Here is a 25,637-nt window from a genome sequence, read left to right on the forward strand (position 1 = left end):
TATATTATTATTTTTAACATTATTATGCATTTCTTTATAACGTAGCAATTTAATAAAATATAATAAAATAATTACTTAAGAAAATATGTATAAAATTCCAAATTAATAACTTAAATATATCTTTTTTAATGAAACTATACGCATGCCATATTGTTTTATCTCTATACCTATCGTAATTCGTTCTTAAAGAAAAACATATTTGAAGATAAAAGTAGACATTAACGCATAAACGTGTTTTCAAAGATTACGCGCTAATATCATGCGTTTGCGCGTACGTACTGCCATCAATTCTTTGTTTTAAATCAGTTTTATGTAATTGGTCTATTCATTTTCAGCAATCGTACGGAAAAAATCATAGACACATATATGTATAATAGACTGCGCGGTCTTATGGTAGGAATGAAGCGAGACCGAAGGACAGAAGTAGAGCTGGAGTAACTCCTCTCTTGCTCGCACATGGCAGAGGGTGGGGAGAACACGTCTAGAGGGCGATGAGGAGAAGGAATGCTGCACGTATGTAATTCCTCCACACAGCCGTAGGAGAATCCCCCACCAATAGCTCCATTAGAAATAGGGGAAAGTTACTCCAGTTACTTGCGTCTCTTTCTAGTGCCGACTTCATCCCTACCATAAAACCGCGCAGTCTATTATACATGTTCCAATATGTCTCTATGGAAACATCGACCAGTTTTTCAGAGCCACGGGAATCAGCCAATGGTTGTTTTCACTTTTTGCGCAAGTGCAGTGAGTACAGTCGATGCGAACAAACCTAATGTCGACCGATGTGGATCGACGAGCGGCAAATAGTTCGCATTGTGAATTAATTTCGAGTGAAAACAACCATCGGATTTTATGGATATTGACTCGACTCGTTTGTCAAACTATACTAACATGTGACACGAAAGGAAAGGAAAACGGCTGATATTCTGCGATTTGCAGCAAATATAAATATGTTCTAAACAGTTGCAGTATCATCTGGATCAGCTGTCATAAGCAGACGATACACAGGTGAAATTTACATTTTAGATAATGATAATAGCCGATTAAGTCATTGACTTCATGGTATTTACACTTAACTTAAAATAAGAATAAAATCTACTTTGTTTCAGATACAAAAATATCTCGCTTATACTTACCTTTTTTTTAATTCCTCCAACTTTTCAATTGACTAAGATCCTGTAATAAATAAAACAGTATTGTATAGTTGATGATATGAAATAGTGAAGCTATATGTAAGGTAATATAATAAATGAAAAGCTTCTTTTAATTAATGAGACAAGTGGTTGAAAAAGAATAGATGAAAAACAACGTTAACAAAGAGAGGTACCTTTGTGTTACCTTAATTTTGTAATTAACTTTTGCACAATGATAGAGCTTTGAATAGTGAAGGTAATAATACAAAAATCCATTGTTCAAAAATTCATTAAGAAATCAATGTAATACTATGATATTATTCCTCATAAGGGACATATGCAGACTTTATTTGGGATTATACACAGTGCCAACTATTCTGATTGGTCAGGAACCAATCTTTCCTAACCAGAAAACTTCTATGCTCTGTAAATGAAACACAAAATAAACAAGCGAAGAATGCACTTATTGAAGTTACTCATTGTAGTCAGACACTTTGAAAAATTTTTAGAAACTTATACGAAGTACTAGGTTCATGTAATCCTAATGAATTAGATAATTTAGATATGCTTCTATTTATCATCTTGCCTAATTTATAATGTCACTGTTTCTTCATTACCAACTATATGAATACCAAAACTAAAGTTTCCACTATTAAAAGTAAACTTTTAATCCCAATGTATATGATTTTATAATAATTTCAGTATCTACTGCTGTTGGTTGGATCACAAGGACATGGAATTAAGTGAAACCAGTGTAGAAATAAGAGATTGTTCCATAGACTTTATTCCTGTATACATTAAACAAGAGAGTAGCGAACGTGAGACAGATTTTAATGATGTTGAAATAATTAATGCAGCCCAACATTTTTGTGCTATTGAAATCAAAGAAAGAAAAACATACAGTGCTACCAGCAACCACAAGGAATCAAATATAAATAATAAAGATTATTCACAAAATACAAGCAGCTTAAATAATATAAATTCTACATTAAATCCTACAGAACAAAATGATAATTGTAATATCAATGGAATTTTGAATGAATCAACGTACTTGCAAAATTTGGACTACGAAAATGTGAATATAGAAATACAAAAGCCAACGAATGAAATTTCAGAAGTTTTTATTGATCAAAATGAACAAATACAGACAGCTAATTATAGTATTTCAACAGTGACTATAGCAAGTGAGCTGTTAGGACTAAACTTGAATATAAAAAAAGAAGATGAAATAGATCATGAAACAGTTTATACAACGGGATGGCTATGCAGTGTGGATAATGAAAGTGATCAATCTAATATTTCCAAGACTACCAAAGATCAGATCGAAATTCCTACAGCAATTGAACCTACAATAACATCATTAACAAAACAAGGGGACCAAACATCAGAAACTGATAATAATTTGAAAGGCAAGGAAACTAAACCTGAAAGATGTAGAAGGCAATTGAAAATCCGATTGTTACAAGATTACAAAGACAAACTTCGGAGGAAAGCAGAGTGCATGAGAGAAAAAAGAAAAAAGTTATATGAACAGGAAAGTGAAGAACAACGTGTACAGAGGTTGGCAAAGGAAGCAGCGAAAAGGCGAGAAATGAGGATGTATTATGAAACACCAGAACAAAGAAGGAAAAGATTAGATGCTGAGGCAGCAAGAAAGAGAGAATATAGGATGTATAATGAAACACCAGAAGAAAAAAGAAAAAGGTTGGATCGTGAAGCCGAAAGAAGGAGAATGAAAAGGCTTTCACTATATGCTACTGAAACTCCTGAACAGAGGAGAGAGAGATTGAACAGAGAATCAGCAAAACGACGAGAAGCTCGACTAAATCAGTATGCTAAGGAAACACAAGAGGAAAGAAAAGAAAGATTAAAGAAAGATGCTTTAAGAGTTAGAGAAATGAGATTTACAAGGTCTGCTATCGAAACAGAAGAGGAACGCAGACAAAGGTTAGTAAAAGATGCTCTTAGAAAAAGAGAGGTAAGAATGCATGGAGGCCATTCAGTGAATAATAATTTCACTGAACTTCAAACCGTTCGCAATTTTGAAGAATTAAACAATGTGCAGATAAAGGAGAATCCTGATAATCAGTTGGGAGGTCATTATTTGAGCAACTGGATGATGTGGTTTCAAAACTCATTAGCTCAACCAGTTCAAGTTGGAGAACAAATTGTCAAGTCTCAGTCGGAAAATAATACATAAAGATTGTCTAATACATTTTTAGAGTTGTACATAAAGTATTAAGTTGTACATAAAGTCTAACTATTCACATACCAGGCAGAACTATTCAATAATTACTATATAGAAAACTATGTGTTTTATATATGCTTTTGATACAATATTTGTGCTTACAATACAGTGATGAAATATGACAAAAAAACTGAGATTCAATAAACGCACTGTTAATGGACATAAGATTTATACAAGCAATAGTTCTCATATAATAAATATCCATTTGTAATATTTGTATACCTTAATATCAAATATGGTTACGTTTCATACATTAGAGAAAATGTAAAAACCTGTTATTTAGTATATTTATTAATACTGTAGAGAATTTGATGATTAGTAAATGATATAAGCCCTTGAAATATTCAGCGTTATTGAATTTCATGTGGTAATTCAGAAGTACATGAAGCTTTTAACATTAAAAAAAATGTACAAACGGTAAAGTTATTGTCATGTTATTATATTATTTACTATGAATGAAAGAAGATTGTTGAGATGTTAATATTGTAAAAATTAAAATTACGTGTTCTGGAGATAAAAAAATAATTCTTAATAGTGCCTTTTTGTTCACTGTTTTACAAAAGTAATTTATAAAGTGATTCAAGCAATTTATACATATACTATGTATGTGTGCCACAAGTGAATGATTCCAATGAAAATTTTACTATCTCCTGAAATGCATGTAAATACATTACAATGTAATTTTTTCTACAGTTCCTTTGTATTAAATAATACAAAAAACTATCACCTAATTATAAAATTTGTTAATTATCCTATTTTCCTTCTTAGTTGGATTAAGTCAAACTTTGTTATAACATGAAAAATAATTTTTATATAAATAAGATACTACTAATAAAATTATGGTAACTATTTGTTACCACTTGAACATTTCATCATTTTTAAATATTACAATTTGGTATTTAAAGAACTTTTAGTATTTCAACTTATATTTTAAAAGTCATAGTAATTTATGTTATTAATACTGATAACTTAAACGGATTGAGATTTCATTTAAATGTACTGCAAAGAGACTTGTTAATATGTTATTTATGTTGAAAAATATACCGTGATATTCAACGGTATACATATGTATATTATAATTAGCCGCAAACGTTAGCGAAAAAACCGTATAAATTACAATTAAATGTTATACTAATAGTTTGTTCGACAAATTCCCCTCGAACTATTGCATTAATAATTGTTAAAGAGTTAGAATAAAAACAAATCCGAGCTTTATAATCTAGTTACTTTCAAAACAGGAGTAGCTTTTTCGTTGTATCGATAGAAAAGAATGAAACTACGTTAGAGAGAAGTTACTTGTATCCTAATGTAGATTACGACGTTAATTGACTGTATATATATTCTGATTTGGAAGTTATACCTATCCAAATGCTGCGTTCATTAGATTAAAAACAAAATATTACCTTCATTTTTGTGACTCAAAACTTCTAATCTACTGCGTGTTACATATTCATATATGATATACATATAAACACAAACGAAAATAAGTACTGGTGGATCCGCGGACAACCAGTTCCAAACTGAGATGTCCAAATTGAAAGTCGCATTCAAACAGTTTGCAGAAACGTTTCAAACTTCAAGTTCGAACAACTGTAAAGTTTTCAAACAGTTTGATAAAATATTTTGAACTTGAAAGTTGAAATCAGCTGCCAGCAGCTTTTGAAACTGCGAGACAAGGAGAATATCGATAAATAACTGATTGTGAAGCCTCTGATGCCCCACCGGTCACCACGTCAAGTCGCTTGGCTGATGCTTAGAACTCGAGCAGCTTGAAGTTTGAAACATTTCATCAAACATCAACGTCTTGAATTTGAAGTTTAAAACACTTTACCAAATTATTTGGAAACTTTGAAGGCCTTGCAAAGATCAAACTCGGTTTGAACTGTTCAAACTTCTCGTGTTTATAACAGACTGAACGTGTTTAGAACAGATTATTCACCGATCTATCATTCCATATAAGAACAGACATAGCATTTTACAAGACTTCGTGGTCTTAGACATTTGCAATGCAAGCCCTGTAATTTCAGCGGTCTCTACACTCCGCGAATAGTGAAATCGAGAATTACATTCAAACCAACTCTAGCTTAGCTAGTCAATCTTCTACAATCTACCAGATTCACCCTTATCCGGTCCCGCTTTAACGGATTTCCGCTTTAATCGGCCACATTTTCGTTGAGTGGCTTAGCGGGTAGACAATTGAATCAATTGAATTGATACATTCTTTGGATTTAATTTTAAAATATATACAAAATTTGCTAGATCCCTTGTGCATAACGCGTATAACGCGAAATGTGCTGTTAAATGATGTTTAACGTATATTTTTGGATTAACCGGCCAGAGATCCAGAGGTCCCATAGAAACTGGAGTCTACTTACAGGGTGTAACAAAAATGTTGGAGGATCCGGAAATTGAAACTCGTGAGGTGATTTGAAACAATTAACAAAAATGTTATCCGAGGCTTTGTTAACGAGATATTAACGAAAAACCCTGACCAATCACAGCGCGAGTCTGCCAGCCGAGTTCCTGCAGTAATGTTGGATCGTCGTTGGCTACTGTTAGCTACGCGCTGCAATTGATAAATAATATCCCTATGTCTATGCCCAACGTTGACCATGTGCGCGTTTAACCTAAATTATAAATCAAACGTTTAAGTATTAAACAACCATTCGTATTTCAAACATAAACAGTATACATTTGAATGTTGAGTGTAAAAACATCGATCATGAAACCCTACTTTGAACAGAATGTTATTTATGTAATATAAAAAACTTTTTGTACAAATAAATCTTTTTCTTTGTGATCTATTGCTTTACAAAGTTATAATTAATAATTAAACATGGGTTTAACGAAACAATATTTGAGATACATAGCAGCTGGGAATTTAAATGTAATAGTTAGTCCTTCTTGTAATGTTGTTTTTGTAACATTAGAAGGACAAGAAGGTAGGTTTGTGGCAGTTGGAGCATGTGAACATGTTTTCATATGGGATTTACGTTTAGGAGAAAAGGTAAAATACTATAAATATTTGTAATTTGTAACAAACGTTATAATACTACTTGTGTAATTAAAGTATAGAACATTCACACTATTGTCATTTATTTTAGGCCCAAGTATTGTCAGGAGATAAAGTGAATGTAACATGTTTAGCTGCATCTCCAAATCAGCGACATATAGCAGTTGGTTATGCAGATGGTACTGTGAAGACATTTGATTTAAGATCAGGTGAAAATATAAGTGTATTTGTTGGTCATCGGTCTGAGATTACAACTCTGGTATACGATAAACAAGGACATAGATTAGCTTCTGGTGCAAAAGTAAGATATTATGGTAAACAAAATATGTTACTGCTCAAAAATATTTGATCGCTTGTTACAAAAAAAAGAAGAATGCAGTTTATTGTTTTACCATTTTCCTTTAATAATATGTATTAACTTTAAATAAAAACTGAAGTATTTATATCCATTAGCATCTGTCTCACTCTAAAAAAGTTGAGTTAATTTTTCATCAAATAAATGATTAAATAAATTTGAGTGGTAATGTAAATATTTATAAAGTGAGTTGTGTAAATTGGAGCAGATGATAGAACCACAGTAATAATAAACTAGAAGGTCTATTTACTTAAGGATTGCTTTGTTTAAGTTCAAGAATATATCTTCAAAATATAATGATTCTTCTGTTATGAGAATATATATTTGGTTTTTAATACTTTTATCTATTTGAAAATTTGTACATAATTAAGATGAGGTCTCCAAAAAATTATTAATTCAATTATTGATAACAGTTTATTTATAATTTCGTAACAAATAATATTTCTGTTCCATTCATTATTTCATAATAAGTATTTTTTTCAGTCACTTTTCTGTGCTTTTACATTAACTATGTCATACTCTTTATCATAAATCCTCAATGAAAAAGAAGTTATCATCTGTATCAATTGTGACTCATTGGAAATAATAATTGGATTTTTTAAAATACTAATTTTCATGTCTTCCAGGATACAGATATTATTGTTTGGGACGTAGTAGCAGAAACAGGAATATGTCGATTAAATGGTCATAAAGGTGTAATAACTAAATTAGCATTTATGAAAGAGCACAATATTATCATCAGTGCTAGTAAAGATACTTTTGTAAAATTTTGGGATTTAAATACAGAACATAATTTCAGAACACTTGTTAATCACAGAACAGAGGTGAATATTAGATATCTACTATCTAACTTTTATTGTATGGTTACTAATAAAAAAAACTTTGTTATTTAAGGTATGGTCTTTGGCATTAGCTAAAAATGATCAGTATTTAATTACTGGTTGTAAGGATAATGAATTACAAGTGTGGAAAATATATTTCACTGATGGTGCAACTGTAGACTTTGAAACAAATTTGCAAAATTTAACTATTACTAATGATGCAGAAGTCAGCGACCTGGTATGTGTTTACCAGTCTACAATTCTATCTACAACATAGTTGTGTTTCTTTTACTTAACAAACATGTTGCATTTTAATAGAAATATCCTCTGAAATGTGAAAAGGCTGGGAGTATATTGAGAAGTGGTCGTGGACGAGTTGTATCCCTCGAGGTTGATACAACACAAACTATCATTGGATGCCATGGTTTAGATAATACTATAGAATTATTTAAATTATTACCCGATACCAAAGTAAAAGAAAATGTGGTCAAACGATTACGAAAAGAAAGAAAAAAAGCAGTAAAGTATGTAAAGATATGATATGTTTTAACTAAATTATTGAGTTTTGGAAGAAATTTAAGAATTTTAAAAATATTTAACGAATTTTTAATATGACGTGTCGGTTTTACTACTAGAAGTGGAGATAATAATGAAGCAGATTTATCAGGTGTACCAACAATAAAAGATGAAATTGTTCGCTTACCTGTGGTTAAAGTGTCTGCTAAGGCTAAAGGATTAAATATGATAATGGGTAAAGGAGGTGAACTCAGAGTAAGTAATGACAAAAAATTTTATATAAAGTTTTAATTAAGGATTCCTCAAATTTTGTTGAAATCAAGTTCTATATCATTTTTGTAGGTATGCATTGCATTAAATAATAATTCCATTGACTTGTATTCTCTATTTACACAAGAAAAAGATGCTGAAATAAGACATCTAAGGTCCATAACAAAACATGGTCACCGTACTGATGTTCGTACACTTTGTTTTAGTTCAGATAATTTAGCTTTTGCAACAGCAAGTGGAGATTCTGTGAAACTGTGGAATAGGTATTAAAATATAATAAGTATCGTTTATGATGATATTGATGATATCTTATACATTTTTTTAATTTTAGACCAACTTTAGCATGTATACGTACTGTGGAATGCGGGTATGCGTTAACAGCAACATTTGTACCAGGAGATAGACATTTAATAGTAGGTTTAAAAGATGGGAAAATGTTAATTATCGATATTGCATCAGGTGATATATTAGAAGAAGTACCTGCACATGCCAAAGAAATTTGGAGCATTACACTACTTCCTGATAGGGTAATATCATATAGAGATAGAATACTTCCAGTACTACATTTATTTTAGACTGCTCAATTTTACAATACTTTTCTTGCATTCTACAAATTTGAAATTACTTTTCATACTTTTGTAGAAAGGAGTAGTAAGTGGTGGAGGAGATCAAACAGTTAAATTTTGGAATTTTGAATTAATTCAAGATCCTGACAGTGAAATAAAGGCAAAAGTGTTATCTGTTTTACATATGAGAACTTTAACACTTGAAGATAGTGTTTTATGCGTAAGGGTAAGCCCTAACAACAGATTTGTTGCAGTCGCACTGCTTGATTCCACTGTAAAAATATTTTTCCTTGACACTTTTAAGGTAATTATTTCTAATTATGATAGAGAATTTTCATACGTAATAGAAAAACTACACGAGTTTATTTTAGTTCTTCATTTCGCTTTACGGACATAAATTACCAGTCTTGTGTATGGACATATCCAGTGACTCAACACTTATTGCTACTGGTTCTGCTGACAGAAATATCAAAATTTGGGGTTTAGACTTCGGGGACTGTCACAAATCAATATTTGCACATGATGATTCTGTAACAGGGCTTTCTTTTGTTCCTGGGACTCATTACATTTTTACGTGTGGAAAAGATGGAAAAGTAAAACAATGGGATGCCGACATTTTCCAAAAAATTGTAACATTGCAGGTAACTTATAAAACAAAACGCAGAAATATTTTGTAATACTATTATTACATTATTATACTATTACTAATAATAAAATTTATATTCAGGGACACTCAGGTGAAGCATGGAACTGTGCTGTTTCATCGAATGGTATCTACATTATATCATGTGGATCTGATAAAGTCGTTAGGATGTATGAACGAACTTCAGAGCCTTTAGTTTTACAAGATGAAGAAGAAGAAGAAAGGGAACGTCAAGAAAACGAGTTAGCTACTGGTGAAACTACTGTTGTTCCAGGACAAAAGCAACAATCTTTACCTTCCAGGAAGACGGTCTCTAGCGAGAAGGGGGTAAATACTAATAAAGCTTGCTACCATACATGATACAAGTTATATTATCATATTATGCGTAAATTACACAATTTTTAGGCTGAATTATTATTAGAATGTTTAGAAGTATCTAAAACATATAGTGAACAAGTATCGAAAGCAGCAGCATTGAATGCAACATCTGTTGTTCCTTTAGAAATGCAGGCTTACAATTGTACAACTGTGGAAGATTACTTATTGGAAACAGTTAAACGAATCAGAGCAAGGTAGGAGTTGTATGTACAGAACAATCTATAAAACAATTACTGCTGTTATTGATGGAACGAATATAATGAGTGTTTTAAGAACGAGTTCGACAATGTGCTATATAAGGTCATTGAATGTAATAGGAGATCGTAAAATAGTGAGATGTTAAATAGGCAGATCAATATGAGTCACGAATCTAGTGCGGTTATGTGGGTGATGCACGCGCCCTGTGCTCACGTTGATCTGACTCCTTCCTATTTTACTACTAACTTACGACCTACTATACCAATGATGGCAAAACCTTGTCAGGATAGGAGCTATATATATATCGCCTATCAGAAATACTCGAGAGCTGCATCCTCTATTAGAACGGTATTAAATTTTGTCACACTGCACAATAAAGTCAACAAACGTACAAAAATATCATATTACATACGTGTATGTAGTACGTGTCAAGTTTATAAAAAAAATATTGTATATGTATATGGGAGCCGCAGTAAGGGTAAAACAAAGCCGTGTGCGGCTCGCAAGCAGCAGTTTGGCCCTCGTGGTACTATACTCAATGATCTTATGTTAAACTCATCTCTATAAACGCTATCATATTATAAATAAAAAATATAGCATTCCATTTAAGAAAATTCACTTCATCTTGAAATCTTTCCCACTACTCTACCTAAAAAAATTACTTACCTCTATTTCCCCCCTTCATACCAAACAACTTTTATAAGAACACTTTTTTTATTCAGTTCCTTACAAGATATTCCACCGATTTCAGTTAAACAGACACCCTGTATGTCAAAATATAAGTCAAAAATGCGTACTATGTAACTTTGTTTTCGAAAAAATTGAGATTGCAGTTCGCGGCCGTTATCCAATCGTGGCTCTTACACAAGCGAACCACTCGAGCATTTATAATTTCAGTTTAAGCGTCCCCGGTTGAAGTTCAATTCCAATTTTCTTGAAACCAAAGGAAATTACGAAAGAATCTTACTCCCCACTTTCGATTTCTTTTTTCATATAAAATCACTACTCTTGGTTTTTTAACATTAGTTGAAAGGCATCAATATTAAGAGAAATAACTAATATTATAAAATTTTTAGTGATTTGGAAGAGACATTGTTATTACTGCCATATTCAGCAGCTTGTGACATTCTTAAAATGCTACCCAAGCTATTGGAATCGGATCATCATACAGAATTAATAGCAAGATTAACATTGTGTTTAGTACAAACACATCATGGTCCAATTACTTCTAACCAAGAACTTCTACATACATTAGAGACTGTACAGACATTAGCCATCAAAAAAGTTTCCGAACTAAAAGTAAGAACAATTCTTTATACGAATCAAAATTACGCAATTCTCTAACGAGGGTATAAAATTATTTATAATTTATTCTTCTAGGATATGGTTGGATTCAACCTACATGGAATGTTACATATGCAACGTCTTATGGAAGAAAAGGAAGGAATTCAACTTTTTAAAGATGCAACTAAAAGCAGTAAACATAGAAATAAAGCAAGAAGAAATAAGGAAAAAGCAGTAAAAAGAGCGATCATGTCTTTATAAAATTTTTACTTAATAATAAAAGAAATTTTGTATATATATATATTATAAATAAGTATAAGAATACTTTTATTTACTGTTTTATTAAAATAATTAAATAATAAAACTAAAGGATTTGATTTTTAAATAGATAGTAGTTAATATGTTAGTAAACAATACAAATTTTATTTATACTTATCAGCTTCTAAACAATTTAAATAATTTTTTATGTTTCTGCACTGGACTCTTTGGTAATATTATAATATTACTGTATGCACTTATAATTCTTTATTTTGATAGTTTCAACAATTCATATACTTTGTTGCATCTAATCTGCATACACAAATCTGTCATAAATGATGTTACATGAGACTCCTTATCCCTTGGCTTACCACTTTCAAACACAGTGATAAGTGTCATTCTAGGATCAGTATTATACATAGCACATACGCACGGGTCCTGTAAAAAGAAGTATCATTTCATACTACATATACACGTACTTGTTCATTGAAAATCATACAAGAACTTACTTTTACATTTTTACAATAAACAATCTTATCCATAGCTAGAAGTTCTGCTTGCCGTTCCTTAATTCGTTTCTGTATATTGTTTAGATACATTGATTGCTGTGCAAACGTCTGGAACGAATATAAAAATATATGTATAGATGTGTGTTAGCAGTTTTGGAAAATCCATTCTAATCACTAAGACAAAAATGAATTCAAAACATAAAAGGAAGTTTTCTTATTTATTCTGAGTTTCTCGAAAACCAAGTTTCGCGTATAATACTTCGATCAATACCATTAAACCTTATATTTTGTACATAGATCGGTGCATAAAATTTCACATTATTCTTTATTTTCTGCATTTCCTAACATTTTCACACTACGCTTATTCGGTTTTTACATGATTTTTATTTCACATGGCTATATAAAAATTCAATTCTGTTTTTGCACCATTTGTGCTAATTTGATTTAATACCACCATTTACACCATTCGATCTAAGACAACCTGATAGATTTAACTTCCTAAAATCTTCACATAATTTTAATTTTAAGAACAAATATTCCTACTTATTTTTCTAAGTAAGTCTTGGTTAAACTAACTCTTGGTTAAAAACAATTCTTAATTGGTACTGTTTTTACTGATTTTTGTGATCTGAAGACAACCCTCAATTTGTCTATATGCCCGGTACCTTTATTTACACGGAATTTTCGAACGGTGTAATTTAAACTTACACTTGGACAGCTGAGAACAACAGGGAAATGTTCGGAAGTATTCGGCTCCCTACGGGGATGTCTGTAACCCGGTCCTGAATCATCAACTCCTCTAGAGTCAAATATTATCAAAACTGCTAGGACATCGTGTTTCCGTTGAAAGCTCTGTATTCTAAAATAAAAGCAAATTTATTCTTTCCTAATAATAATTTAAACGTGTGATACCATTTGAAAAAATATTACTTTTGATAATAATCCACATTTTGTTTACTCAAGATACTTTTCATTTCTCCTGGACTGGCTTGCTGACTCAAAGTAGTATGGAAATATAGAGAACATTTAGCTAATATGCTACTACGCAGCTTGACTAACCACTGGTATAATGCAGGCTGTTGATTTGCTTTCAGAAAAGTTGCACCGAAGCCTAATTTCCATGACTAAAAAACATATTTCAGGGTTCATATATTTATTCTTCCTAATTTCAATCTGTATTACTGACCTCTTTACTTTGCAATGTTCTTTCCCAGGCTGACATTCGTGTTTGTGCACCATATAAAGACATCAGTGTTGATAAGAACCTCCAATGTTGTAGCTCAACTTGTGCCTTTGTCAATTGTACCAATATTTCACACTCTAAACTAATCAAAATAAAATTATAAAAAATTCATAAAATATTCTAAAAACCACTTATATAACACACATATCATAAGCAAAAGATCTCTGAATGATGTAATCTTATTTTTTATTTTCAGCATTCTATCTTTTTTACTTACGTTAAACTTGCCTTAACAGCAGTTAATGCTAAATGTGAACAAGAGAGAGAATGACTTTCTACTATTCCTTCTATATACTGCAGTAACTCTTGGTATTTCATAACTTTGTTGTTTATACTCATATGGTACATCTTTTCATAACTGCAACTTAATACTGTTACATACAATTATCAACCAAAAATTTAAAAAATATTATACTAACAAATCTATCAACTGTATCTTTGCAGTAATATATTGGCACAGTTGATTAGAAACTTCTGCGACTGTTGCACCAATAGAATTAGTTCCCCTGGTCATTTCTTCTACTCTTTTCAAGTCAGACTTCAAAGATTCATATACTGTTTTGAGTGAATTCTATAGAAATTTGAAATAAATATTAAATAAATTTAATAGTCTAATAATCATTATTATTGTAACATTCATATATTTACATCTTTTCTCAAAAAGCCTTTATTTTTAGTATGAAGAAATCCCAGATCAGCATATGAATGTTCTGCCACTGCTATTTGTGGTAGATGCATAAGTAACATTCCCCATGGACCCAACTGTGTTTGACGACATGATCCACGTTCTTTTTCCTGAACATAAGCCATAAAAAACACAATGTTGAGGAAGATCCTATTTAAAATTAAAGGTTTATTTTAAAATGACTGCTACAATTGTACGAAATATTATTCACAATTGTTACATATTGCATCAAATACCACTTTTTTTTGCAGATGCAAACACATTATTTAGCAATCACTCAAATTTGGTACTAAATTACTTATGAATCATGTGAATCGTACAAGCATTATTTCGAAAATAATCACTTACAACTAATTCCTTAGCTTTGTCAGTACATAATTGAGCAACTTGAGTAAAGAATGTATTAAGAAACTCCTCTTCATGATCCATTTTTCTTTCTAATTTCACTACGTAGCGATCAAATTTTAATTGTAACAGTGAACACTGGTCCTGAGTCTGGACGCGTCGAATCGTAAATTCCAACTTCTGCCTTCCAGGAGTGATACATTGACAAAAATTAGATTTCTGCGTTTGACGAGAAAACCATTAAATCGTGTGATATTTAACAAAATGTGACTTGTGCAACCATCTTATGTGTTTTTATCGGCGCTGTCACAATCGACACTTTCTAAAATTCTAATTCTTTCAATTCTACGTGTTTATTGATGTTTATACGGACCAGACCACCCTGTAGGGAAGTCTACCCGTGAGTTCTATACCCGTGAAAAGTTCATTTGTGCAATTGTTGAGACAGAAGTTGGAATTTACGAAATCGGTACTCTCTCGTCATCGCGTATACATACACGGTTCTCGTTGATTGTATGGCTACACGGTAGCGCACGGGCCACAGATAACCCTCATATAACATAGTACTTTGAGAACACGGTTTTGATACAGCACGGTTTGAGAACTGCGAGACCCTCGTATAAGACGAAACTTTGGGTGAAATTAAGAGGGGATTCCCCTTCTATTTCAAAGCTCTACAACTGATTCTAAATGAATTTATAAGAATGTCGTGAATAATTGTTAACACAAATCATTTTTTTATCTTGATTAACAAAAATTTTTGTTTTGTATTTTCATCTAATTAGCTTTTGAGGTATGTACAAATTCTTTTTTTTAAACTGATACATAATTGTAACGTTTACCTTAAAATATATTCTTAATTTTATTATTATTTAGGTTTGTTCATACAATGTCTAACAAAAAAAATAAAACTCCGTTAAAAAGGAAATTTATTTCACTTGAAAAGAAAATTGAAATCTTGGATAAATTGAATGAAGGAGAGAAAGCATCATCTATTGCAAAATCATTGCATTTAAATGAAGCAACTATTAGAACAATAAAAAAAAATGAGAACAAAATAAGGAGAAACGTTGCAGAAGGATCTCCATTAGGCGCAAAACGTGCATTTCGTGCACGAGAAATAGATATTGTTAAGATGGAGAATGCTCTTTCAATTTGGATTGAGGATTGTACAAATAAACAGATTGCTTTAAGTGGGAATATCATTAAGCAAAAAGCCCTTCAAATCTATAAACACTTAAAAGAAAATGGTCCCTCCTCTACAGAAGATATAACACACTCATTTTCTGCAAGTAAGGGCTGGTTTGAAAATTTTAAGAAAAGATTGTCTTTGCATAACATCAAATTCCAAACTGAGAGAGTTGCAGCAGATGCAGAGTCAACACATAAATTTTCATTGGATTCACCGCAAATTATAGATAAACAAGAATGTAAGGCAGACCAGATTGTTAATGCAGATGAGTTTTCATCATACTGGAAAAAAATGCCATCTCATACATACACTACAGCAGATCAAAAGTTCATATCAGACTTTAAAACTGCTAAGGATCAGTTTACTATCCTTATGTACAGTAACTTATCAGGTCATTGTTTGTTAAATCACCTGAATGCTGAATCAGCATTAAATTTAACTGAGAACGATGTAATAGAGGGAATGGATTTAGCTAAAAAATTAGAATTGCATTTTACTGATAAAGATCCTTCAAAAACGCGCAGTGAAAAGTTAAAAAAAAATCTGCAAAGTTGTTTAGCTCCATACCGACAAGTTTTACAAGAATTACAAAGTCAGAGCACCCTCTCTTCTAAGCCTAATTCTATTATACAGCATGTTGATGAAGAAATATCAAGTGATAACGATTTGCGTGTTATCAAGCAAAACAGAACTAGGACATTTTTGTATGACAGTAAAGATAAAAATTAGTAATCCTTACTTTACATTTTTTCTTCATTGTAATAGCTTTAAAAATTAATACTTGACTGAAACTTGAATTCTTAATCTATTTTCATTTCAATGAAATGTTATAAAAAATTAGAAATTAAAAATCTTAGGACATAAATCTTTTTTCTAATTTTTCTTGTTTGCAAAACCCAAGTCAAATGCGGAAACAGATAGTTATGGTTTTTTAAACAACTTTTGTCATTTATTGCTGGCAATTTGATCGAAACTTGTACACTACTGGCTATCAGGGAACATCAATTGATGTATATAAAAATATATACATAGTTCTATTTAAAAAATAAAGGTGGTTTTGAAATCTCTGAAACGTCACCACTTCCGGAGCAACACACGAGTCGTGTAATGCACTACACTCTACACGAAACCACAGACGAGATTCTCTAGCTGTGACGAAACCATTAAAATTTACCTACTGAAAATTTTCTCCACCTTCCACCGTCAAAATCATGGTACAACCGGCAGGGCCATAATTCTGTAAGAAAAAATAAGTCGAAAGAAAAGAATAAATTTTTTTTGTTCGAGGTTCTGTTTTCAAGAAAATCGAATTTGAAAATTAGTTTGAAACGCATGTATCGTCATGGTAGTAAGTAGAAACGGAGTGCAATGAACAGACGCGCTAGTCAAGTCCTATTCAATTGCATGCGTATCCAGCAGATTTTCAGATTCAATTAAATTATATTATTTTTTTATATTGTTATAAATTAGAAATTATCATTGACACTTCCATATTGTTTTTAAACTTCATTGAAATAATCTGGAGCGGTAGCGATAGGGGCAGTCGACCGTAATAGCGGAGCGGTTGATTCTTTTACCTGAGCCGGGGCGCACTGCTGTCTTCAACAGCTTACTGCGACGTTAATATGAGCCGTACCACCGTACGGATAGGCTTATTGTATAAAAAACACTTCAACGTATACGGTAGTATTTTTTCAGATTTTTAAAATCGTGAGATCGAACCGAAATTTGCAAAATAAGAATTTCTTTATAATTTTCAGTATTTCAAAAATGATTTTTCGACCTGAAAATTTTTATTTGAAACGGTTGATCTTTTTTTATTAAAACAAAAGAAGAATCAACCGAATACGATAAATAGTTTCCGAGATATAAATTCATAAGTACAATCCATTTTCGGAAAAATGGGAAAAAATCGCAAAATTGAAAGGCCTGTATTTCTTAAACAAATTCGAGACTCGACAAATAATGTCTTAAACACTCCGTAATTGCACGTGAACTATGTCATATCCTATTTTGAACAAAATTCAAGACATCTGAGAGAAAAAAGTGATCGATTTGGCGTGGAATTACCTTATTCTTTTTTTTTTCACTGATTTTTACATGTAGAACACCACCAAGCCAACTGTACTATAATTTTGGGGATACCCTGTATATTCACATACAAAAGTAAAAAATTGAGAATAAATTTTTTTCCTGTAGTGCTTAATTTTCGAAGGAATCTAATTGAAATGTTTGTTCGGTAATACTGTTTGTAAATATTGACAACAGTATGGTAACGTATTACCTACTTTTAACAAAAATTTTATGTAGACTGATAAGCAGAAGATAATGGGATCATTATTAAGAAGTAGATCGCACCGTATCACCATTTGTGATCGCTATAAGTAGAAACCGCGAGTAACAGGCGGACACATTAGTCAATCATAATTTAAACTTTAAAGCATGAAACTCGATGAAGTTTCAAATTCAAGTTTTTTGAAAACGGAGATTCACGAAAAATATTATCCTGCATATTTATTTATTTTTTTATGCTGAATCACTTCTTTCTCGATTATACCATGCATTATAGATCGTCCCGCATACGCTTATTTCGATTATTTTAAATGTTGCAACATTATTCTGTACAAATAATAATTTATTATTATTTATTAGCTATTATAAAATAGAAACTACTGAAATATTTTTTTAAAAATGATGTTATACATCGTTGGATTTGTCTCGAAACTTACTACAACACGGTGTGATGAAAAAGTTACAGTTTCATTAAAAAAACAGCAATAATCGTAAAATTCACGAACATACAATCTTGACCTAATTGTTTTGTCAACCATAATATTGAATCCTATGAAGCTTAGAACTTTTTTCTTGACCGTTACCTTATCGTATCATTAATGATAGTACTGAAGTATTTGGGGGCGGATGCAATTACTATTATTATAATGAATTTTAGGATTACATTACTATTATTATTATTATGATATTCAAATATAGTTTTAATGTTGGTTATTATTGAGTTATAATTAGATTTAACTATATGTATATACGAGTTTACAATATATTTGTAACAATGTGTGCATAAATTCAGTAAAACATGCCTTAAATATTATTCAGACTTATAACAATAAAAATAATTCCCTCTTCTGTAACTTGTAAATCTTCCGTACGATGTTCAAAACTTTATATGGAATAGTTTCATACATTTGTCGTCGAAATTTTCATTCTTGGGGACATACGATAGATGTCGGACTCCTGTGGTGGGGTTGCGAAGCAGGACACAGATGTTTAATTTTTCATATTCTCCTGATGAGCTTCGATATGAAACCGTTGGTGATATTTGCGCATGCGTTTAATATTTCGTCCGTAGTCCGTAGGCAAGTAATCACACCATCGCACGGACGTAGAAAAGCAGCGCTGGTGGCGCTGGGTAGCGCGCTACACGCTTCTGCGTTGTTCTGCGTTCGGTATGCGTGTTGATAAAAGTTGAATATAACAAAAATCAAAATGGGGTTAAACCGATTTGTATTAAAAATCAGACACTTGTTGTGTATATGTGTAACGAGTATTTTTCTTCTATCCATAGTATCGGGCGAAAGTGAGCCTCGGTACGAAGACAAGTATCAAATACTAATAACATCAGCGGTGAGTATTCGATCTTATCTTTTTGTATCATGTATCATATGTTTGATAGCAATAACGGTCGTAATAAATTTCAGAAACCCGATGATGTGACGATACCTCAACCCAAGGATAACCTTGGTTTTTTACATGCATTTATAGCTTCCGTGTCAGTTATTGTTGTCTCCGAGTTGGGTGACAAAACTTTTTTCATTGCCGCTATTATGGCAATGAAACATCCACGACTGATAGTCTTTGTAGGTGCAATTAGTGCCTTAGCCCTCATGACTATCCTTTCAGGTATTGTCATTTATAAATCTAACTTTCCAAACAATGTACTTAATTTGATGACCACTAATTACCATTTGTTTTATGAAAGTATTAGTTAACACATTTCATATCCAATAATTCACTGCTAGCTTATGGCAAATATTCTGTTCTAGCTATTGATAACTTTCACTATAATATTGATGCATTCTAGTTTTATGAAATTGATATTCACATTGTTACACACTTTACATGGTAAATTTTATAAATGTATATAATATTTGCTGTTATTGGGCTAAAAGAATTTAGGCATGAAATGTGTTAAAGAAATACTAGTTAAGAAGGATGTAAGTACATAGAGATCAGCTGTGGGTTCATTTTACAATTGAGGGGTTCAAAGCAAGAGAGAGTTATGCCACAACAGTATTGTTGTGAGATATTAAGACTTTTATGAAAAGTATTGTACATCATAGTATAGTGTGATTGTGTATATATACAATAGTAAACTATGATTGTATGTATACGTATATATGTGTATACAATTATAATACAGGCAGAATTTTTGCTACATAGTTATAACTTAAGGAATAATAACTAGACTAGATGTGGCATAGTTCCCTCTTGTACTGGACCCCTCAGTTATAAAAAGTACTGAATGTTGTGATAAATAATATACAGAGTGTTGTAAAATTCGTAATAAAAGTGAGAACAGAGTGTTTCCTCGTGCAAAAATATGTTAAAATTGTAGAATAAATTTTTTTTATACAAGGTGCAGTTTTCAAGAATAGCGACTTGAAAATTTCATCAACTAGGTATGTGTGTTTTGTGCTGGCAATAAGTAGAAACGGAATACCATGAACAGACGCATTATGCAAGACCTATCCAATTACACACGCATCCAGGATATCGTCAGATTCCATCATCTCAGAAATGAAGCCTTAAATGAAGAAATTTTATTCCATACATTCAACTTATTTTTGCATAAGGAGTCACCTTATTCTTGCTTGTACAGGGTGTACAAACTACCACAAATATTTTTTAGTATAACAGCCAAGTAGAGATACCCAATATTAAGCAATTGCTGAGATCAAGGTGTGACTGTAGGCCCACAGCGGCCAAACTGCAGCTCGCGAACCGTACACGGATCTTTTAGACCCTTACTGCGGCTCTCATATACTTCTACAATACTTTTTTATAAACTTGACACATACTACATACACGTATGTAATATTTCCGTAAGTTTGCTGACTTACGTTGTGATATACACACAGATTGTAAGCGTAACTCACTATTTAATACCATTCCAATAGAGGATGCGGCTCTCGAGTACTTATGATAGGCGATATATGGCTCCTATCTTGACAAGGTTTGGCTACCATTGCGTATAAACTCTTGACACTGATTTTGAACATTTTCCAAGTTTGAAATGTATAGTCAATTAAATAACTGTTATAAGGTCAAGCAGTATGATTTTTCAAGCCAAAAAGTAACATTTAAATAGACCTTAAAAGATGAAATGTATAAAGTTCAACATAACAAATACAAGAAACCAAAATCTTTGGAAAAATGCATAAAAATCACTCAGTACCCCTATTAAATATCTGGCCATCATTAGAACTTAATAATTTTATATAAAGAATTGTAATAATCTATCTTTTCATGACAAGAATAGTGGGAGTATACTCTCGCCGTATACTTAGCGGATGCGGCGTACAAAGTGTTGACATGTAATATTGAATGTTATACTTAAATTATTTATGTGTACTCATTGTCTAGAAAAAAAATAATATTACACGAAAAAAAAAAATTGTATTACACAGAATATCCAGTTGTTTCTAACAAGAATCTTCAACCAATTGATACACTCTGATTTTGATAAAACTTCGCAAACAGATAAAGCAGCCGAAAATATTGTGAAATTTCAGTTTCGGGTGTGAAATCATCCTTCAAAGTTGGGGGATGGACAATGAATTAAGTCAAATAACTCCAGAACAAATACAGCTTGACAAAAATGTTAAATCTAAAAATTGCTTTATATGAAAAATGACATGGTGTGAAGAAAATTTTTGTCAAATCACACATGATACTACTATAGTTAATTTACTCATGGCCAGTGACTTTTTGAAAATCGGTCCTCAGAAACCAACATTTTTATAACTATAATCCATGGTTATTACATACAAGGTGTGTTATTGGTCTTTTTTCGCCTAGGGACGGCGTTAGACACCAAGTTGTGTGATTGGCCTTGAATGGATTAAAAAAAGGACATTTTTATGAATATTTTCTGTCTGAGCTAATTATTTAATATTATTTTTGTTACATATCCATAAGTATGGACAACGAAAAGCAACTCACGAATGTGTACATATATGTCCACACACAACCCCTTATTTTGATCATGAAATTGGGGAGCAGTAATTCTAGCAATACTTTACGATACATTTAGCATGTCGAATATTTTCGGCTACTTTACCTCTGTGTGAAGTTTTATTAAAATCGACATGTCTTGGTTTGGTGATTGCCTTGTAAGAAACTAAAAGCATCCAAAAGTATGGACTTAATTGTATCTACATATAATAATATTTAAATATGTAATGTTTCGGAAAAATAAGATTAATACTGAAATTTTACAAATAATGTTATCACAACAATTTATAATTATGTGCTACACTTCCTGATACAATCACACAACTCTTACATATTTTGAATAGATATAGAGATAACTACATGTTTTCATTTGAAGTATTATAGATATATTGTATGTCTCTATTAAAAAGTTTGTAAATAATTTCTAGGCATTAAGTCAACAGTATCGATTATAGTAATTTTCTCTGTAAACAATATCATGGAAATGAAACATTATATTTCCATATCTTTTCTAGTTGTTTTTGGATATGCTGCAACTATAATTCCTCGAGTCTATACATATTATATTTCTACTGCACTTTTTGCTATATTTGGTTTTAAAATGTTACGAGATGGTTATTACATGTCGACAACCGAAGGACAAGAAGAATTAGAAGAAGTACAATCTGATTTGAGAAAGCGTGAAGATGAGGTATTAATATTATAATAACATATATACTTTCAGAGGGTTGTCCATGTAGATCTCATAGAATAATTGATTCGAAGCCATTCTCACAACGTTTTTGCAGGAATTAAATAATCTTTAAATATCATGGATTTTAGTATGAAAAGGAAACAGGGAGCACATTAGTGCAGGATCCAGAAACTGGTGTTATTAGAAGAACTGCAAAAATTAATGCACTGATGCTCCTTTCTAGGATATTTTTTCAAGCATTTACTCTGACGTTTCTAGCAGAGTGGGGAGATCGTTCACAACTTACAACCATTATACTTGCAGCCAGAGAGGTAACAAATAAATGCACCTAACACATTCAACCTGGCTTGATTCACTGTTGAGTAGAGTTGGGCAGAATATCATTTTTGAATAATAATTAACGATTATGATTAGTGAATAAGAGAAATAATTAAACAAATGTAATCATCAGATATGATTAACTCATTAATTATTAATCACAGAATAATTGAAATTTGTTTTTTTTTAGAACATGTTAATTAAATAAGAGAGTTGTTTACGAACATATAAGGAGATTATTCATTTTTATAAAATCTAAAGTAATCTTTCATTACATAATTAGAAATTACTGATTTATGATTGCAGATTTAAAATGTTATTTGATTTTTATTGTTGAGGATTTCGAGTTTAAGCCGTGTCCTTTTGGACTTATTTTCCGAATGTTTCGCAAGCATTGCAGCTAAACTCATCAGGGGATCGAAAGACACACTGATACTGTGATACGGTGTTCAGTATCAGTATGTCTTTCGACCTTCTGATGAAGCTAGCTATAATACTTGAGAAACATTGGGAAAATAATTCTGCAAGGACACGGCTAACACCCGGAAACCTGAACAGTAAGAACTGTATGATGCCGAGCTGTGAAAGCCTCAAATCTCAGTGATGTTTAATTGGCTAATGGTTATTATTATTACGATTATTTTAATCAGACAATTATTAAGGTACTCGCAAAGTAATAATTTACTGCCCAATTTTGCTGGTCAGCTACTGTGTCCGTACAGAACGGCGTGACCCACCGGTGAATCACGGTTTTGATGTTTGTCAAGTATTCATACGTTAGTGATTGCCGAAATGTTATTTTTCTTCATGAAGTATTACCATATCAAGTAAAACATTTATAATTTTATATCTCGACGTTAGGATTTGAATTTACTTACTTTTAAAAACGGAAAAATAAGAATAAATTGGAAAATAATTAATGGCACAAGGAAAATATAGGTCATTTTTTGTTGATTATAAAACGTAGAATTTTCTCTATCTGGTTAATCATACGATTGTCGGAAATGTCGAAAAATCAAAACACTTTCCGCGCAGAGTCACGACACATGTACAGCACCCTATACGACATTGTATACTGCAACGACTTAAATATTACTAATTTTAAATAAATAAATCAATTTTTAACAATTACATGGCACAATTTTATACGACATAAAAAACCATTAAATTTTCATTCTAACAATTTTTGTTATATATTACTACAGTTTTCAGGATACACAGGAAACACACATTGACCGACCCCCGCGATTGTTTAAATTGACCTGTAATGGGTGTTTTTACTCTGAAGAACCAAAAAATAACCAAAAATGTTGCCTGATAATTGTGTTGAAGTCCTTCAAATTTGCAAATTTAAAAAAAATCGGGATTTTCGAGTAACCACTAAAGTTCTCTTGTAAACATTAGTAAGGTTGACATGCTGTCGGATATAAAATATTTAAACTGTTGTGTCTGGTTGAACTTGTTGAAAATTAAAAATGCAGTACTAAACAAGGCCAAAGCAAGTATAAAAGAGTTCATGATTTCCAGTTTTGGAAGATTAAACAAACATATTGTTTTCAGGACGTTTATGGAGTAGTAATAGGTGGAATACTTGGACATTCATTCTGTACAGGATTAGCAGTATTGGGAGGTAGAATGATAGCTCAAAAAATTTCAGTACGAACAGGTAAATTATGTATTTTTTCTTCCTATATTAAGAAATTAAATAAAGTCCTTTAAGGGATACAGACTTATTATTATAGAAATAATATTAAATTATATTTTATATTTTTATAATTTCTATTAAAATACATTTAAAACCAAGACATTGGGAATATTTTGTATTATTTCTAGTGACCATAATCGGTGGATTAGTGTTCCTACTATTTGCCTTAACAGCACTGTTCATCAGCTCGACAGAAAGCACGTAAAAAAAAGTGTACAGTATTTATACCATAGGAACTTTAATTTATGTACTCGAATTATATTTTAGATTTTATTTTGGTATACTCATATTATTTTGCGAACTACTTTGTACTGTGAATATTTTTAATATTATTGAAATGTTTCCTTTTTTATGAGCGTATATGTAATAAAGTAATGTCGAGGAATGATAAAAATGTTTGCAGCACATAGTTGAAACGTAATTACTTTCAAGCTACAAATAAATAAGAACAAATCAAGTTTATCGAAAAATAGATTGTCTTTGATTTATATCTTAATAGCAACTTGCCTTCATTGTGAATAAATAAATGAAATCTTTTTATCATAAAAATTTAACGACTATCACTTTTATTTCTAATATAATACATATTCTTCAAAATGTAATTAATAGTGTGTTCTCTTGCGGAAAGAAGATTGTATACAATTATATAACAATTATTACATGTAATATAATTTGAATATTTAGAAAGTACTTACATATTTTATAATTTAAGATATAGAATTATGGTAGAGATACAGTCAGAGACAAAATTGAGCGAACACCCGACTGTTGTAGAAAAAATGGTGGTGATTTAGCAGTTCTCCCTTATTAATTTTTGTTACCTTTTTTTCATTTATTGTAGTTAATGTATTTATAAAGAAATTTTAAGAGCATCACTTAATGAAATTACTAATGCTGGTCGACATGTTGACCTCATAAATAAAAATTTGAAAGAATCTGTGAAGAAAATGGGTACTGTCTTTCAACAAAATAACGTTCCAATACACAAAGCCAAGAAAACTGACGAGTTGTTCT

At 31.4% G+C, this 25,637-nt stretch overlaps 4 protein-coding genes across 5 annotated transcripts; 3 read left to right on the forward strand and 1 right to left on the reverse strand.

Moving 5' to 3' along the window:
* The first annotated feature begins 1,212 nt into the window (after positions 1–1,212).
* LOC107190313 (histone-lysine N-methyltransferase, H3 lysine-79 specific-like) lies at positions 1,213–3,333 on the forward strand. The gene is made up of 2 exons (XM_015579103.1): positions 1,213–1,237; positions 1,836–3,333. The coding sequence occupies exon 2, from the start codon at positions 1,867–1,869 to the stop codon at positions 3,331–3,333; it is 1,467 nt and encodes a 488-aa protein (XP_015434589.1). The 5' UTR covers positions 1,213–1,237; positions 1,836–1,866.
* A 2,878-nt stretch (positions 3,334–6,211) lies between these two features.
* On the forward strand, positions 6,212–11,686 carry LOC107190348 (WD repeat-containing protein 3). Its single transcript, XM_015579142.1, has 14 exons — positions 6,212–6,388; positions 6,486–6,695; positions 7,376–7,573; positions 7,644–7,808; positions 7,889–8,094; positions 8,206–8,341; positions 8,429–8,619; positions 8,688–8,883; positions 8,999–9,226; positions 9,294–9,563; positions 9,650–9,892; positions 9,971–10,137; positions 11,218–11,440; positions 11,522–11,686. The coding sequence occupies exons 1-14, from the start codon at positions 6,218–6,220 to the stop codon at positions 11,684–11,686; spliced, it is 2,769 nt and encodes a 922-aa protein (XP_015434628.1). The 5' UTR covers positions 6,212–6,217.
* A 264-nt stretch (positions 11,687–11,950) lies between these two features.
* LOC107190378 (UPF0536 protein C12orf66 homolog) lies at positions 11,951–14,549 on the reverse strand. Its single transcript, XM_015579176.1, has 9 exons — positions 14,469–14,549; positions 14,084–14,230; positions 13,855–14,006; positions 13,653–13,793; positions 13,379–13,517; positions 13,123–13,316; positions 12,901–13,051; positions 12,193–12,300; positions 11,951–12,121 (listed from the first exon to the last, which is right to left on the reverse strand). Exons 1-9 carry the CDS (start codon positions 14,547–14,549, stop codon positions 11,951–11,953), a joined length of 1,284 nt encoding a protein of 427 aa, XP_015434662.1.
* Positions 14,550–19,062: 4,513 nt separating this feature from the next.
* On the forward strand, positions 19,063–24,828 carry LOC107190354 (transmembrane protein 165). 2 transcript variants are annotated; one of them, XM_015579147.1, is made up of 6 exons: positions 19,063–19,296; positions 19,371–19,572; positions 22,422–22,597; positions 22,729–22,911; positions 24,479–24,584; positions 24,752–24,828. In XM_015579147.1, exons 1-6 carry the CDS (start codon positions 19,159–19,161, stop codon positions 24,826–24,828), a joined length of 882 nt encoding a protein of 293 aa, XP_015434633.1. In that variant the 5' UTR covers positions 19,063–19,158. The 2 variants fall into 2 exon arrangements, with proteins under 2 accessions (XP_015434633.1, XP_015434634.1); XM_015579148.1 differs by lacking the exons at positions 24,479–24,584; positions 24,752–24,828 and adding an exon at positions 24,124–24,162.
* Positions 24,829–25,637: the final 809 nt, after the last annotated feature.

The sequence above is a fragment of the Dufourea novaeangliae genome, unplaced genomic scaffold (genome assembly GCF_001272555.1).
Source record: "Dufourea novaeangliae isolate 0120121106 unplaced genomic scaffold, ASM127255v1 scaffold177, whole genome shotgun sequence".
NCBI lineage: Eukaryota > Metazoa > Arthropoda > Insecta > Hymenoptera > Halictidae > Dufourea > Dufourea novaeangliae.